General features: G+C 43.2%; 1 protein-coding gene across 1 annotated transcript in view; it reads right to left on the bottom strand.

Moving 5' to 3' along the window:
- The window catches only part of MCF2L2 (MCF.2 cell line derived transforming sequence-like 2), a 157,726-nt gene extending 145,676 nt beyond the window's left edge, over nucleotides 1–12,050 (bottom strand). The window contains exon 1 of the mRNA XM_021543705.4: nucleotides 11,442–12,050. Within this exon, the coding sequence (XP_021399380.2) occupies nucleotides 11,442–11,544 (103 nt within the window). The 5' untranslated portion in view covers nucleotides 11,545–12,050. The remainder of the gene's footprint in view (nucleotides 1–11,441) is intronic.
- Between the last annotated feature and the right edge of the window lie 5,519 nt (nucleotides 12,051–17,569).

The following is a 17,569-nucleotide window of genomic DNA, read 5'->3' as shown; positions in this document are numbered from 1 at the left end:
GGTCACTCTCGGGCCGGGAGCGGGTCTCTCTGGGGCCGGGAGCGGGTCTCTCTCTCGGGCCGGGAGCGGGTCTCTCTCGGGCCGGGAGCGGGTCTCTATGGGGCCGGGAGCGGGTCTCTCTCGGGCCGGGAGCGGGTCTCTCTCTGGGGCCGGGAGCGGGTCTCCACCCCGCGCCCTCCGGAGGCTCCTCCGCGAACAGGCAGCGCTGGCAGCTCCTGAATCTCTCCAGCAACGGAGAGCAGCTCCTGGGTACCAAACCCTGCAGAGCCATCACATCTCTTGGAAAAGGGGCTTGAAGGAAAGAGGCTCCTCTGCCCAACTCTGTAACATCCTGCCTTTCAGTTGATCCGGGAAGGGTCTGGCCCTATCCTTGAGGGTCTGGGGCAGTGGGAACTGCAGTCTCAAACGGCGCTGCTGTGCCCTCTGCTGCCTTTCCCCTGCGGCAGAAGATGCTGCTCTGGCACAGCTTCTTCCTGGGACCAACCCATGCACACACCCCGTCCCCAGGCAGCAGCCCTGCTCTGCTATCCTGCTGGAAAGAGGATTCAGGGGATAAGTGCTTGTGTTTCATTTCTGCTTCTCATTGCTGGACTGGGAACACCTCTCACAGCAGTGACATCTCAGCTCTGAAGGGGACAGTGAAGCAGGCAGTGTGTGGCCTGTACAGAGCTGCTGCTGCAGATATTGGGGTAGAATGGGCGCAAACTATCACTGACAAGCTCCTCTTTTCTCAGTCCAACCACTTCTGCTCCTCACAGGGCACTTGCTGCCAGCTCTCCTGCTCCCATTCAAGATAACATGATGCACAAGGCTCTGTGTACAGCCAGGGTGTAATTCAACATGATCCAAAATGACAATTGCACATTGCTGAAACTGCATTCTCCCCTAGCTGAAAACAAAACCAGGAAGATGGATTTTTATGAGCTATCAACAAAAATTAGTAAGAAGTTTACCTCAAACTGAACTGTGACTTCAAAGCCATCTGTGAAGCCTTTCCTGGTTTTATCAATGTGGAAGGGGAAGAGATACTAGACACAGATAACAGTACAAATATCTGAGACAGATGAAGTGGTGAGAATAGTTTAGAATCTCTCATTTAAAACAAACAGGAGGTCTGTTTTCACAGAATAAGCTGATCACCATTACAAGAATTAATCAGGTTTTCCTAGGAACCTTCAGGCACCAACAACTGGCATGTAATTGCCAGAGCTCTCTGATCAGTTATGCACCTGCTTACAGTTCAGGGTCATGCTAAGGCCACAGCTATTTCAGTTTGAAATAACCTTTTCTCTTGATATTGCAAGATCAATAGCATGGCTCCTATGTATGTCATCAGTTTTGGCTTTTATGCCGCAAACACCAATATTGATCCCTTCAAAAATTAAGCCTTGGCTTCAGAGACCTCTGAACCACATGTAATGGTTAACAGTGAACTTCAGACTCAAAGGGGGGACATATTTATAGTCATGCTTTGTTTGGTGAAGGATTATTGATTGATAACAAGAAGCAAACTCTCCTGATAGTAATACTGGCCACAGCAATTTGGTGAGAATATGAAATTCATACCAGACAAAAATGCATTTGAAGTGTTAAAGTTGTAACATATATGATTAACAGGCAGCATATTCAAACTTCTCACATCCAAATAACCAAATTTTAATTTATCATTGCTCCTAGAGCTGCATGTGTTTGCTGTGGTTCTTTCCTCAATACCTGTCTGTCAGCCTGTGCACATCCTTGGAAAGTTATAATTAAACTTGAGATATTGCACAAATAACAATTGGAGATGCCAATAACTGTGGGCTAATTGCCTACCTATGTATAAATAAAATTCTTATAGGTTTTGGAATTTAAAGGCAAAAGTCACTCTCCTGAAATACTGAAAAGCACCGTCTCTGGGTTTAGATTTTCTTCACCTCTTCACATTGAACCTGAAGTGGTTTTCCAATGTAAAATGTGAGTACAAAATCTCTGAAGCTCAAGGCATGTAAGAGGAGAGTCAGATTCTATCAACAGCTGTTGCCAGGCAGCCCACAATGCTGTACATCAGCATTGTTTGTCTTGTATTTATGTCTTGGAACTGCAGATAACCGTTCCTGTATCTGGGGCCAGCTGTAGACAATTCATTGCCCAAGGGAAACTGGAAATCACATAGCTCACGGTCATGCAGAGGAAGCAAGAGCTAAATGGTTTGCAGCCCCTCATATCTTGTTGCCCTGGGCAACAGTCTGCAGAGTGGAAGTGGCAGATTCAGCCTTCCTCATATGAATTCTGTAATTTATGTTGTTAATATATGGATTGATACTATGACAGCCCCTCTGTAGTACTATTGAGGTGCTCATGCATTAGGTGATACGTGTGCATGCATAAACAAGTCTCAGGATAAGAGCTGCTGGTTTCCATCCAAGATCTTTGAGACACATATGGAGGTAACTGGAAGCACAGAGATTACAGGTTGCACTCACGGATGTAGGGAATCTGAATCCAGATCCTCTCAGCATGGCTTTCCTTGAGCTGTGACAAACTAACTCGGATCCTCATATGAACCCAGGACAATGCTGACAGTAAGTGCTAACTCTGTGCTGCCTCTTACAACTATTTGCAGCAGGGGCTACAGCTGGGTCAGCTACATTGAGTGCACTCAGACAAAAATATCTGGTCCCATGGAGTGCTGAGTACCAGCAGTTCCCCATATTCATACAAAAATAAAGAGCTCTTTGCACCTTTCTGAATCAGAGCCACTTTGTTGTATTATTGATGACAGACGATTTCCCATCACCTCTTTGCAATGTTTCATAGGATTTTGACTTCTGCAAAAATTTAACCTTTACTCCCATGCTTGAGTAATCCAGGTCAGTGAATTTTAAAATAAATATAACATTGGACTAACATTCCAAAAAGGACCTTTGTGCATCTGTTTGAACTTCCATAAAATCACCTTTGCATTTGCTGTAATAGTCTTGCACTTATTGCAACTGAGTCCCCAGAGAACTTCATCTGTGTTGCATTCGTGTACCTCTGGAATCAGGGAAGCTCTGCAGATAGAAGAGAGGGCTGGACTGACTGCCTTGAAGGGCTGAGCAAGCCTCTGTGTGCTCAGAGCAGGAGAGCTACTACAAGATGGTAGTACCTTATACAGGAGCCAAATCATGGGCACAATCCACCTTTGAGACAGGCAGAGTAATGGTACTGAAGTGAGTAACAGTCTCCATGAAGGCATGGACACTCAGTGCTTTGGCTGTGCTTGTTTAGCTCCTGAGTGCCCAAAAAGGACTCAAAGGACATGACAGCAGTGATTTTGGAACAACACATTTTCAACAACATGCCAAGCACGATGCACAGCAGGTGGAAAGCTGCTCTTGAGCAGGAGTGTGGGTGTGGGTGTATGCATGTTGTGCTGGCAAACAAAATAGACAATGATTTCATGACAGCATGGATTATTGATCCTGGTAGTCTGTCCTTCCTCTGGCCATTTTTTGGGGGATATTGTACTGTACTGTCAGGTCCCTGAAATGGCTAGAAAAGATGGAGACAGGACACAGCAGCTTTGTAACCTAAATCTTTGGGTCCATGGATATTTACGATTGTCTGTCTCAGTTCAGGACAGACATAATACAGCGCAGGAAATAATAGAAAACAGGATGAATGCAGAATTATATTCAGAATAATTCATTTATAATAAATTATTTGCAGGCCTCTGCTGAAAAGGCACCAGCCTTCTGCAATGCTGTACTGCAAAAGACAAGAAGTAAGTGCACATAAATGTAGTGTACTTCACCCTTGAATGAATGCTGTTGCTTCAAATTTTACCAGCCTGAATTCACATGCTGGACATGGCCCTCCTCCAGTACATGAGCTCAATCATTCCTCAGAGGCAGTTATGCTTTTTGACTCACAGATCTTATCTGTGTTGTGCTTACATGACAGTGGATCTTGAAGATACTGTGATCTCAACCCAATTGTCCTCTACACATCTGTCCCCACGCCAAAGTGGGCCTGCTGCCCTTTGCTCCACTAAACTCATGAGCTTTTTACAGTGTTCCTGCTCCCTAAGCAGTACCTCCTTCCATGCCATGACTTACAGATCACTTAAGGTATTTACAACTGATGTTTTTCCATCTATGCATGTAAGAGTTGGCTGTTTCTTCACCCTATCTCCCTTCTGTTCCTTGGTTTCAGTTCTGGCAGCATCTGCTGCACTGGTTAGTGTGAGTCACTGATTAGCAATGATCCATGTGCCATGTTATCTCTTTCACATCATTCTCCAACATTTTCTCATGTGAGCAGGATCAGGCAGCTTTGCAGAGAATTCAGATTGCTGCCAGTCATTGACCCACTGACCACCTGGCGCAATCCAGATGTTACTGTGCTGAACTCTAAAGGGAGGTACAAGAAGCCTGGCCAGCCTGGCCTTTAGCCTGGCCTTTTAACAGCAAAACATGTTAACATAAAACATGTATGGTTGGTTTCTCTTCTCCCAAACACTTGAACACAAGCCCAGTTCTGAAGAACAGGAGAAAATATACACACAGGACTAGTATCATGTACCACACACTGTGCTGTCAGGATTATTTTAGCAGTCACCTGGGCTCCATTCAGAAAAGTTCATCCTAGATCAAATACTAAATCCAGCCTTGGGACTAAGAGAGGCCTCAAACGTACAGAACAGGGGAAAGAGTGACAGTAATGGAATTGATTAGCTTATTTTCTACTCAATGAGATGACCTGGTGCTGCAAGTACCCTCCCTCCTGTTTCCCTCAGGGAGAAGTCCTCTCAGGGGGACTCTTGCATTTAGACACCATATGGAAGGCGAGAAAAAGGAATTAAATAAAAGATGAGGCAAGGGATGGAAAAAAGTCCTTGTATTTAACGAGTTGCCAGACAATGTGATAGATGTTAGCTTAGTTTAATTTCCAGTGAGGCCATCAGGACTCCCCTCTGCCACAGAGATGGGAACAGACGGGCTCCTCTCTGCCTCCTTTTGGTCCTATTTGCTTTTTAAGCTTGCGCTTTAGCAATGCAGAATGGTCACTACTGCCTGCCCTGTTAGCAAGCAATGACTTCTGCCAGCACCAACATTTCTCATTATGCCTGACTTAGAGACCTCACACAGGAGGAGGTCCCGCACTTGCTTTGCCCTGGAGATTCCTCCCACTTCCTCCTTCCAGGTAACCCAGGGCTTGCCCTGGAGTGTTTAAGAGCAGACCTGGAAGTGCCACAGTCTGACTAGCTCATTGAATGATGGTGCCATTTTCCCCTTGCTTTTGACCTCATTAAGCTACCTCATTCTTTATTAAAAATTTGTTATTTGATAGCCAACCCTCTCCCTACCCCCCAAAAATAAAACTGTGCCAAAAAATAACCAAAACCCAAAACCCCAGGACCCAACAAAAGACTACTATATAGTGTTAGCAAGAGCCTGCTGTGGAAGTCAGAGATTTCTGCTTTCTGCTCCACTAAAACTGCCAATAGAGGGCTAACAGGCCTGAAACATAGGAAGCATCAGGAAAATCATGAGAAGAGCTGACCCAAACAGCAAACAGACAGACTTCCTTTAAGCTGAATCTTGTATCCTGGAATAACTCATTTGAGTCCCAATTATTTTCCAGGTGCTAAAAAATGAACTGCAGAAGCCAGTAGAGCTTCTAAGAACCTGGTGCCTGGCAAGCACAGCTGTGAAAGGGACCATAGGAATCATGACTACTAACAGCTAAACTTGGATCCTGCCACCTGACTTTCCTTTACTAATTGCTTTGTGTGTTAAACACTCCTCCATGCCAACAGGCAAACACCTACAAGTCATTACTAAGGTAGATTAGAAAATAAAGGACTGCTGTAGCATTAGATTTAACAGCAACAATGCAGAGGTTTTTGAAAGAGAGAGTGACTGAGAGATTGACAAATTGGATCACACCTCAGGTCCATCCAGCCTAGTTCCCTGTTTCCAACAGTTGCCATCACAACATGCGTGAGTAGAAAGTGTGAAAACCTTGCAGTAAGCAGATGGTGGATAGCTACTCCTATTCCCTTTTCTCCCCAACATCCTGGTCTCTTCCTGGCATGAGAATGAAAGCTCAGAGTGTAACAGCCAGTTTTGGGGAGGGTATCAATAAATGTGAAAACAGGGCTGTAAGCAGCCTTGGGGCTCTGCATGGCTCTCCTTAGGGCACACCACTCTGAAAGAAATTAGCAATAGTATCACACCCAGATATTGCAAGGTTTTTTTTAAATCCTGTCAAGGATGCCAGGATCACATCCCATACAAAAAAGTATTCACCTAAAATAAAAGATGGAATGTAGAAGAGGGACATCTCTGAGCTACTCTCTCCTGAAACTGAACCAGCCTTAACGCATGCTACTGCTTCTGGTAAGCTCTTTAGTCACCTCTGTCTTTCTGAACATGAGGCCAACCTATCACATAAATATTTTGCCTTTAGACAATCTAGTGTTCTGGATCCCAGCTCATTGCAGTTTCTTACAATCTTTCTTTCTGATAAGGTCTCTGCAAACCAGATTAGAATGTGAGCTTTAAATAAGTCTGTGGTACTTGCAATATTCTACATCTTGGAAAGTGCACCAGGTATATCTGCACATTTGTAATGGATTTCTCTGAGAGCATACTTTCCACTTTTTCATGTGACTTCATGTCAATCTTCAGATACAAACTTTGCAGCATTAGCAAAACACTTATAAACAGTTCTATTAAACAGTTTCCAGTGAAACAGCTGCACAGAATAGGCCATATTGAATGGGGTAAAATTACTAACCATAATCTATGAACAAAAAAGTAAACAAGTAGCTTTTTTAAGCTGTGAAACTAAAAAAGTTAAATTGTTGTTATCTCTACTTTCCCACATTCCACCCTCCCACATGGAATCTCTGAGGTCTAATAGAATGAGTTTATTTTCCTTGTCTTCACTATTTTAATCTTTCTCATCAGATTCTATTTTTATATTTGGCATGAATTCAATATTTTCGACCTTTATCACTTCACCACGTTTGGTAAAAACTGGTCAACAGTTCAAAAGCTTTACTGGGGTACAAAGATAAAGACACAGATCAAAGCTCAATATTTTTACAGAAGTAGGTTAATGGAGAAACTTCACCCTACCATTTCTCATAAGCTTGAGATCCCAAGTAAATTTAGCAAACCCATTTCTCCACTTTTCTATTGTCATATATTATTGGGAATGCAGTGATTGATGCCCCTCCCATGCCTGTATATTATTTTGGGTAGGGAAATCTGGTGTGCTGTGGTCAATGGAGAGACCACTTTCCACTTGCTGTGCACCAGAAATCCCTTAGTAGAACAGAGACACAGAATCCGTGGTTCAAAAAGAGTTCCTGAAATGCATGAATGCTCTAAAACAAAGGCAAGAATTTTATGTTGCAGAGGAATTTGATTTGATTTGATTTAAGCCTTTGCATAGGAGTAGTAAAGGGTCTATTTGATATTGTACCTCAAAAGTTAACTTCCAAAAAAATCACTTTTTTGTGTCCTTGATGTGCACAGAAGCATATCAGAAACTTTTCAATTGTCTGTCCAGCTGTGACATATTAGATTATTTGTGGCTTTGTAGCATAAAGCAGATTCTGTGACTTGTGATGCTTAGCCACTGGCCTTGGACAAGTGCCAACTTGGGTTATTCCATTCTGCTGACCTAAATTCCTCTCACACAGTCAGGTGGATGCAGTATCATCCTTTGCTTCCTGTCCCAAATTGTAACACAGCTTCTCTTCATACACACAGGTATCTTACACCGCTCCTCAACTCTGGTGGTTAAGCCAGGAGTGATAGGAATTTACATACCACGGTTAACAGATAGGAATTTTAAGTCCAGAGATGTGAATCCTAAACTAAATTCAGTCATTGACTTTGCTTTTGATTTCCATGAAGCTGTTTGAATTCCTTTTTGTTTGTTTTTTTTCATAAAATGAGAGACTGCGGAAATATGAGTTTGTATAATCAGATGAAAACTGACACTAATGTATAGAGTTATTTCTTGTATATAACATTTGTGCAATGTAGTGCTTTCTGCAAATTCACATCAGTGCCTCTCCTACCAGGGACACTGACAGTCAGCTCATCTGGGTCCAGTTAACACGCGAAGGGGAGGAACTCTTACAACTTCATTGAGGATTATAGGGAGCCTCCAACAAAACCCCATCTCCCATGTGCTGTGTAATTCTTTAGTGGCAAGAGAGAAGCCAAGCTGCTGACCTTCTGAAATGGTTCACATTGGATGTGGCAGCTCCATCCTATCATAAAATCATTTTAAGAAAAATATCTGCAGAAAACGGGGCACTGGGTGGAGGTGCCTGTGTGTGCAGCTGTGCCCAGAACATTGCTCACACATAGCAAAGCTGGCATCAACTTCTGGGGGCCAACTGCCAAGTGTGGGTGGGTAGTGAGAGCACAAAAGCCTATTCCTGTGGGATTTGCAGGCTGGAAGAGCTGTACATGTTCCCACAGGCAAACAATCCTGCAGTCAGCACCACCCTGCAAAGCTCTTCCCTCCCCACCACAGAAGAGCTCCCACCTACCCAAAGGACACACTTTTTCCAAAATTGATGAGTGTTTCCCCAACACCTCCCAACAAACAAGTTCAATGAAAGTAGGGTAAATTAAAAAAAGACTCTTGACGCAGTTTTGGTAACAAGATTGGGTAGTGTTGCTGCTAAATCACAGATAGTAAGCAGAAAGCTTGCTAGCATTCACAAACTACTCCTTTCCTAGGCACCTGTGGTGGCCCCATTACCTCATCCACACCAGGACAGTCAGGACTAATCCCAGGGAGGCTGAGGGAGCACAGGGCTACTTAAGAGATCTAATTTGGTCCTCTGTACTTTCTCAAGATGTGCTATCATGCAGATTGGTACTAGAAAAGTACCAAGTTAAGAGAGCTACTGTGGAGGAGGAAAATACCTTCAAAGCTTTGATTTTGACCCAGGTGACGTAGGTACTGCATATATGAAGTCTGTAGCAGGATAAGAAGCTTTTTTTGCTAGAACATGAACTGTGTAACACAACATGAGTCAGTTAATGAGGGATCAAAACTTTTGCCCAGGACAGATAAGCTGAGCCCCAGGCAATTAATTATGTGACACTCTTATTGACACATTAAAAATAAAATAGTGTGTCATTACTTCACACAGACCAAAATGATCCTATAAAGGTTTTATTAAAAATTTAAAGGTCTTTCTTTTTAACATTCCCATAAAGTTCTTGTTTGGCATTTCACAAATTTTGTGAATAAATTTCTTCCCTCCTGCTCTTGGGTGAGCTGGGAGCTGTGCTCCCAACCAAGAGCTGGCTACATTTTAGAGAGTTTGAATCCCACCAGTCCAAGAGGCAATATGAGAGTGAGAGTTGTAAAAATACCAAACACTATAGATGGCCAGGGATCCCCTCAGTTTGCTAAGGCTGAGAGCCCTTTCAGTTGTTTGAGCTGTAAAGATTCCCAGTGAACATACGAGAGACCCCTTCAGCTTCCCAGGAATTATATTTCCAATGAACTACTGCTGATTCAGCTAAGGCACCCATGTTACAACTTGTGATACATAAATACGGTGCATCATCATTATGGGTTTGGAAGAAACATTTTCCCTTCAGCCAACAAATATTTTAATGTTCCTTTCTTATAGTTTTGCATGTGATTCAATAAAAAATGAACTCTGTCCACAAAAAGACAGGCAGACTCCACAAGTAGGGTCTGATTTGTAGGTTTTGAATGGCTGGGGAAATGGTGGAGTTATCCTTCCCTGATGGAAGCTGATCAGCTAAGCTCTTGTCTCAGTGTGGAATGGAGAAAACACTACCATCCATGATCTTTGCTCCTCTCCCGAGGACTGGCCTGCTGGTTGACCTCCAGGAAACCAGTAAGACTCTCTAGCATCAGCCCCATGACCCAGAAACCTCTCTTGAATTTAGCAGAGAACAGGGAAAAGGCTCATTAACATTTCAGTGTCCAGAATGACTTCCTATTAAACAATAGTATATTACACAGTAGGTAACATAATGCTATGTTACCTCTAACAAATACCTTCTGATTTCAAGGAGAGCCTTTAACAAGGATGATGGTACCTGCACTGAGTTTAACATGGAAACTTGAAGACATACGAATCTTTTTGGGTCTCCTGAAATACTTAATTAAAAAAAAAAAAAAAAAAAAAAGGAATATGCCTCATATTGAATTCCAAATCTTCATTTAAAAAATGTGAATTCACATAACTTCATGTCAATCTGAATTTGCACAATTGCAAAGCAATTCATGTTGGCATTACTGGGTCAAAGAACCTGCTGCTGCAAGCTCTCCTGGAAATCATGTTCTCTCTCACAAGCTCCTGCTGAGGTTATCCTGGAAAAGATTTTGGAGAGATGGGGCCTGGTCCTAAATATTTTATTGATTTTGAATCTGTTTTTGTGCTATTTCTTTAGGCAAGATACTGATTGCATGTGCTCTATTAAACTTAGTTAAGCTGCCATGGCTAATATGAAACCAAAGAATAATGTTGGTCTAAAACCTTATTTATATATTCTCTAAAAGCCAAATTTTGGTCACACGCTGTTTCATATATAAATTGAACAAAGCCAGTGACAAAGGCATCTCAGGAACCTGTACAACATCTTCAGCATTCACAGCACACAATCCATTGCAAACACTGACAGCTACAAAATTTGTTTCTATGCAATTCAACAAAAAATGTTCTGTTCTCTTTATGTGATGCAACACAGCTGCAATCTGCTTTAACTCAACTGTAGGTAACAAAAAGGGTCACAAAGGCATTTCTCAGCTGATATTTTAATCACCAGCATCTCTTACTGTCTTGCTAGTTTCAGGTTCCTCAGTCCCTGGTCATGCAGTCAGTCCCCAATGCCAGCAGGTGGGCATCCAGACCAGATGCATAAGGATGTCAGTGCAAAGTATAGGGCCTCACCTGTATTCACTGGCATTTGAATATTAGAAACAGTAAAACCAAGCCTGACATCGAGAAAAGCTTTTGAGATCCTGTCCTAGCACCATCCAGAAATCCTGAAACAGTAAAGGCCATGAAAAGATTCTCTGAGAATGGGCTGCTATTCCAGCATCACAAGCAAATGCACAGTACATTAGCGCTGCCGTTGCTCCAGCATCCTCCCACACCCACTTTTCTCCACCACCTCCCTGCAAGAATTGTGCTCGGGTATTTTACACAGATCACTTCACAGGTAGGACACGCTGCTCTTACTGTTCTTGCTTTTCAGAGAAAACATGCTTGAAAAACAAACCAACAATAAAAGGCTGTGTAATTGCCCAAAGCCGGGGATTCGAAGTCTGCTGATGGCTCCTGTTTCGCACACAGGTGTGATACCGTCACACAAAGGCAGCAGCACCTCCTGGGGGAACAGGGCTCCCAAATCCACACAAATGTAGTAAGAAGAAAAATAAAGATGCCTTACCCACATGGGTGATAACCGTAGTCAGTCGCTGGGTGAGCTCCTGATGTGACATCTCTTCTTCTTTTAGCCAAAAAAGCATTTCACACAGGGAACTATACAGCATCCAAAAAAAGATGCACTCAGAGTGGGAGGCTGCACACTCACTGCCTCACTTGCACACAAAGCAAGGACCACTCCCACGGCACGGCCCTTCCAGCTCTCACATCTTCTCTCAGCAGCTCACCTCTTCCAATTCGCCGCCATCCATACATGAACCTTGAAAATCTCCTTCCAGACGGGGACTTTGCCCCCCTTGACGGAAGGGAGCAGGAGGGTGGAAATATAAAATGGGGGGAAAGCAGACGAGTTGATTGCTTATGGCTTTTTTCCTCCCTTCTCCCGCGGATGAGGCAAAGGATAAAAAGACGAACCAGCAAGCAGATACCTTCCTCCAGGGAGACTTTTGGATGGTGATGCTGCGAGTCAGGGAAAAATCCTGGAGGTAGGAATGGCATCGGGAGGAGTGGAGCTGGCAGGAGAGCTCTAACAGCCGCAGCTGCTCTGCGACGCTCCCTTCACCAGCGCGCCTGGGAGCGGTGAACAACACGCACACAGCCCCTGGGGCCCGAGTGCCTTGCAGGCTGTCGTTGAGTGGAACCCCGCAATGTCTCCAGAGACCCTCCTTCCAACCCCTGTTAGAAACCCCTGCCTGCGGGGCCGCTTCCATGGAGGGGGAGGGGGGCACCGAGCGTTATGTGTGTGCTGTGGCCAGAGGCTTTGCTGCTCCACCTGCACGGACGGGATCCCTGGGATCCTGGCTGAGCCCACAGGACCCTCTCCAGCTGTATGTGTGCAAGCAGGGTGAATTAATCAGCCGTGGGTGCTGGGCAGGGCTCACCTGCGCTCGTGGGCAGGTAGGGAGGCACGGGTGGCCCTCAGTGGCCAGAGCAGGTCTGTGGGGAGCAGCTGCCCCGGGTGCCTGCGACACAGCTGAGCCTTGCCCGGACGCTTGGCTGCCATGGGGCAACGGGAAAGCTTCATCAACCCTGCCGGCCACAGATCCCAGCTGCGATCCGAGAACAGGGAGAGTAAGGCAGGCAAGGAAGAGAGAAAGGGTAGGACAAACCAAGGACTTGTATGTCTCCATTCCGTCCCTCTTTACATCTCATCCTTGGAAGCCTACCTGAAGGTCCACACAAGGTAATTCCAGAAACATGGAAAACTTACTGCACAGCTGAAATGGAAGAAATAAAAGAGAAGGGTGCAGCTGCCTTCAAGATCTGCTCTATTCCCACAGAATTAACTCAGCTCTAAATCCAGAACCCAACCCATCCATAGAGTTTTGCTTAAGTCCACCTTTCCAAGCATGCCAAAGAACTTGACAACATGTATGACCAAAGCTGGGGCTGTAAAACATCCCTGTGGGCTTGTCAGATCTTACAGCACAGTTAGTGAGGCTGTCCTGGTGTTGCAAAAAGATTTACCTCTGTGAAGAGAAAATCCTATAATCAGCTGGCTGACCTAAAAGCCAGTCTGAGCACCTGTGCTGCTGTCCTCATTTTTGGATGACTGAACAACTATGCCAAGAGGTTCCTTGCCTACTTCTGTTCAGTTAGTTTAACAGCAAATCTGTCTGAAAACATGAGAAAGATGATTTAGAACCACCCACTAGGTAACATTTTTGGATTAAAGCAAAAGCCTTTTTTTTTTTTCTGAGATCCAAATTTACTGCCTATCTAGGCAGTAAAGGTCACACTGCAAAGACCTCAACTAATGTTAAAAGGATTCCCCCAACCAGGGAAGAGATGCCATCACTGGAGAAAAAAAAAGTATGTGGGAAAGAGACTGACATCTAGCTATATTTTTGAGGGATTTGAAAGGTCTGGGATGCTTTATTTTTTTCCTGAAGGGTCACAGATGGCAGGTAGGAACATAGCACTAGAAAAGTCATCATGTTTCCCGACACTTAAATTTTTTTATTTTTTTTTTCTGCAGGAAGAGGCACTGTATAAGCCCATTCATAAATACACTGAAAAGCAGAGTAAAGGATTTGCTCTCACTACTCCTACAGCAAGCTGTTCAAGATCATCAAGGATAACTAAGAGCCTTTGTCTAATTTCTAGCTAGATTAATTCTCAGCTATTTTAATATGATATGCTCTTATACCAACATTGTTATTCAGCATCAGTAACTGCAGATTTGTGAATATTTTAAGATCCCTTTTCTCTTATTATTTGTTCTTGCTATGCTAATCTGCTTTCTAGCTTTCCAGCACACCTTCAATAGCTTTTGAACTTGTCAGTCAATTGCAATCAGGTTCAAGAGAGAGGAATTATCACAAGTTCACTGAAACTCAGCCAGGTGCACAATGTCTGAAAGGGGGAAGGATGCAGTAGGGACTCACTAATTAATCCTGGCTGCTCCCTGCCCAGCTTAAACTGTGGGGTGGGTTACATGGGATCAGTCCAAGGCTAAATGGGATTTAGTCCAAGTTATGGTGCTGTCCCTTCCTTATGATGTGAGTGATAACAAACAAAAAGGGGGAATTTTGGTGGGAAAGTTTGGGTAGCAGGACACAGCCATGGGATAGCAAACTCCATTTGTTTTACCAGTTACAGGATAATTTCTTTACACTGCCAAGATTCAGTGGTGCCTGTGTTAGAAAAAGGCTACTGTTTGTTAATTGTGTATATTGCCATTACAAATTCCCAAATGGAAGAGCCACTGGATGGAAGTAAAAAATATTGCAAAAGCATGGGTGATCCACAAACCCAAGTGGAGAAAGGGAAAAAATAGAAGCCTAGACTATAGGGATCTCTTGGAGACACAGAGAAATGAAAGCCCTGTATCTGTCACTTGAGGAATGGTTGCTGAAGTAACTTAGTCTATCAATGAGGTGGTAACAATTTCCAGTGCAGGGAATTTTTTTTTGTGACATTGAGCCAGTACTTTTACAATAAATACTGTCTTCCCCTCTGAAAGATAAAAGCCCTTGCTAATAAACATGTTGTAGAGGTACAGAGGATGATGATTTACATTCCAGGCAGGGATCTCACTGAAAACAGAATTAGGGGCTGGGTGAAAACACCATGGTTCCAATGCTAAGATGATGGCCAACAGGCAAAACAATTTGATTTTTCCATAGAATGACAGCCTGACAAATCACCAGCTCTTTATTAGATCTTGAATCAAACATCTGAGGCCAAAGCATTGTAAGCAATTCTAGTAAGCAGTAAATTGCACACTGCTAACAAAAAGTGTTTATAAGACTCTATGGCCTGACCAGTATAAGGGGAAACCCACAAAGGGGAAAAAATTATCTTTTCTTCTTTTTCATCTTACATAGCTATATATCTTCCTTCTGTCACTAAAAAACACCTAGTCAACTGAGTCTGAAGGGCCATTGAGAATTGAAATGAGATCCATCCCTGAAAATAGTCTATCTTCTTCACTGTCTTGATTATTTATATTTTCTCAGTCCTACATTACCTTCATAAATTCACCCATCTTTTAGTTTTTCATGAAAATCTCCTTCCAGAGCAATATTACAACCTTCTGGTGTACAGAGTGCATCTGAAGACATTTCCATAGCAGAAATAGAGGCAGGCTGATGGAATAACAGAGATGTTTAGAATCCCTCTACAAAGTTTCTTCCTTTGAAATCTTTGGTACTATTTTGATATCATACCCCTCCCTCTTTTGTCTCTAGACTGACTGATCCCTGTATCAAAGGCTGCAACTCAGTTACTTGCTGGGAAGAACTGGATCACTTTCGGCACAACTGGGAAAGGTAATTGCACTGTCACCACTTCTGGCTGGCTATGGCAGTACCTCAGAACCGCAGCACACTTCCATTAGTAGAAGAAACTGTTAAGTGAGTCAGATACTTCTTTGATTCACATGAAAAGAAGGCACCCAGAGTGCTGCTTCCTTTCTGGAACATCAGTCACATAGTAAAGGAAAATAGCACTCCATAGTTTAAGATTTTTTACTTATATTCTATTTGGAACACTTTAGCCAACAGTGCTTTTTCTTGGTTTTTAAGAGAGTCACAGTGCTGGTGCTTCTCTGCTGTTCTCAGCTTTCCGCTGGCCTCTTGGTCAGATCCTGTGACAAATCTGGGCTTCTCTGCCAAAACTTGCAGGAACACTTTTCTTCACACACAGCTCCCCTGACAATGCCTGAGGCTCTACCCTCACACTTAGCCTCTCACCTAAGCTCTGCAAAGCCTGACCTGCTTTGCCTCATATGCTGTTTCAGTTACTTGAAAAGGAGCACATCTCCTTGTAAAATCTATTCTGAACAAAAAGAGACCACTGAAGACACAACACTAGTTTTAGCACAATTCTCTGCTCCTCCTGTCTTCTTCCCAATTGTAAACCTTTTTGTCAACATCATTTACATCAATCATTCATTTTCTGTGCTCCAGAACAACTGTCCTGACACAGGCTGGGGTAGTGGCCCATCTGTGAGCAGGACCATTCATATACCCTCAGGGAAGAGTGCATGATACAGGCCACTTAAAGAAATTATCTCTCTCCAGTATTTCCCTGTCAGATTGCACTGATCTCTGGTTCAGAGACTTTCTGAACTTGAGTCTGCATATGACTGATAATATTTAATACTCTATTTCTTCAAGAATCTGTCCAGCTATTTTTTAATCAACTTGTAATTTTGATGGCCATAAAGTTTGATAGTAACAAGACTTGCAATTTAAATATGCATTGTGTGAAAAAAACTACTTCTTTTGGTTTTAAATCTGAAGCTTGATAGTTCCGTTTCAGGCCTCTGATTCCTGTGTCTTGAGAAGGAATGGATATTTTCCTATTTGCAGTATTCACCTTAGCTATGAATTTTTATGCAGTGATCATATCCCACATTTACCTGAGCTGAGCTGAGCTGAGACAAATGCTGTCCTAGTTACTATATCTAAAGGGGAAAAAAAAGAAACCCATTGATACCTTCAACATTCTTGCCATGTTGCTTTGAACTTTCTCTTGTTTATGCAGCTTGGACAGTGAAAACCTCCAGTGCCAGTCTGCTCTGTGTTGCTTGCATAATTCTGGCAGATATCTTCCAATGCTAAGAGTTAGGAGATAAATGTTTGATGTTACATTTTTACAAAAATCCCTATGCCTATTTTTATTGCATTCATTTCTTTCAACTCTTTCCTCTTTTAAAACAAAGCCTGAATTTCAGACAAAGCTGTTGAACAGAAGTGATTCTGTAATTTTTAGGCCCAGCTTACTTCTATAAACTCTATGTAGTTTATTTTAAGGAAGCCACTTGTCCTCTTTCAGCATCATAAAGACCCCTAAATTGATCTCCTAGGAAGCTTTCATGTCAACTGACTGGAGGTCTAGATTGATGGAGGCATGGGGAGGTCTCCAGGGCAGCAGGCAGAGGAACTTCTAAAGACAAATGTCCTCCCTGTAATCAATTCTCCTGCCCTGCTACTGTCACTAGCCCCTGACACATTGGTTTTCTGTCAGATGAGCTCTTGAACTCTCATTCTGCTGCTGTACATCTGCAAATTGCTCACAAAAGACTGGTGTCCTGATTTCAGCTGGGATTGGTTTGGTTTTCTTCTTAGAAGCTGGTACAATGCTTTTGGATTCAGTGTGAGAATAATGCTGATAGGAAACGGATGTTTTGGTTGTAGCCAAGCGGTGCTTACCCAAAGCCAATGACTTTACATTGTCCCATGTTCTGCTAGTGAGGAGGGGCACAAAGAACTGGGAGGGAGCATGGCTGGGACAGCCGACCTGAACTGGCCAAAGGGATATTCCATTCCACAGAATGATTTTTTCAGTGTATAAACAGGGGGAGTTGGCCAGGAGGGGCTGATCCACTGCTCAGGGATGGGCTGAGCACAGGTCAGCTTTGTGTGAATCACTTGTCTGGAGTTTGATTTCTCAGGCTCTCCTTTACATTACAATTATTATTACTATTTTTCTTGTTATCTTCAGTATTATTATTATATTTTACTTAGTTTCAATTGTTAAACTGTTCTTATATCAACCCACAAGTTTTACTTTTTTTTCTGATTCTCCTCCTCATCCCATCAGAGGGACAGAAGTATGTGAGGACTGCATGGATTTAGTTACTGGCTGAGGTGAAACCACAGCAACTGGAAAGGGTCCCCATTT

This window comes from Lonchura striata, chromosome 9 (genome assembly GCF_050655825.1).
Source record: "Lonchura striata isolate lonStrDom1 chromosome 9, ASM5065582v1, whole genome shotgun sequence".
Lineage (NCBI taxonomy): Eukaryota > Metazoa > Chordata > Aves > Passeriformes > Estrildidae > Lonchura > Lonchura striata.
Note: the sequence above shows the minus strand (reverse complement) of the source record. Positions and strands in the feature narration are given on the sequence as shown.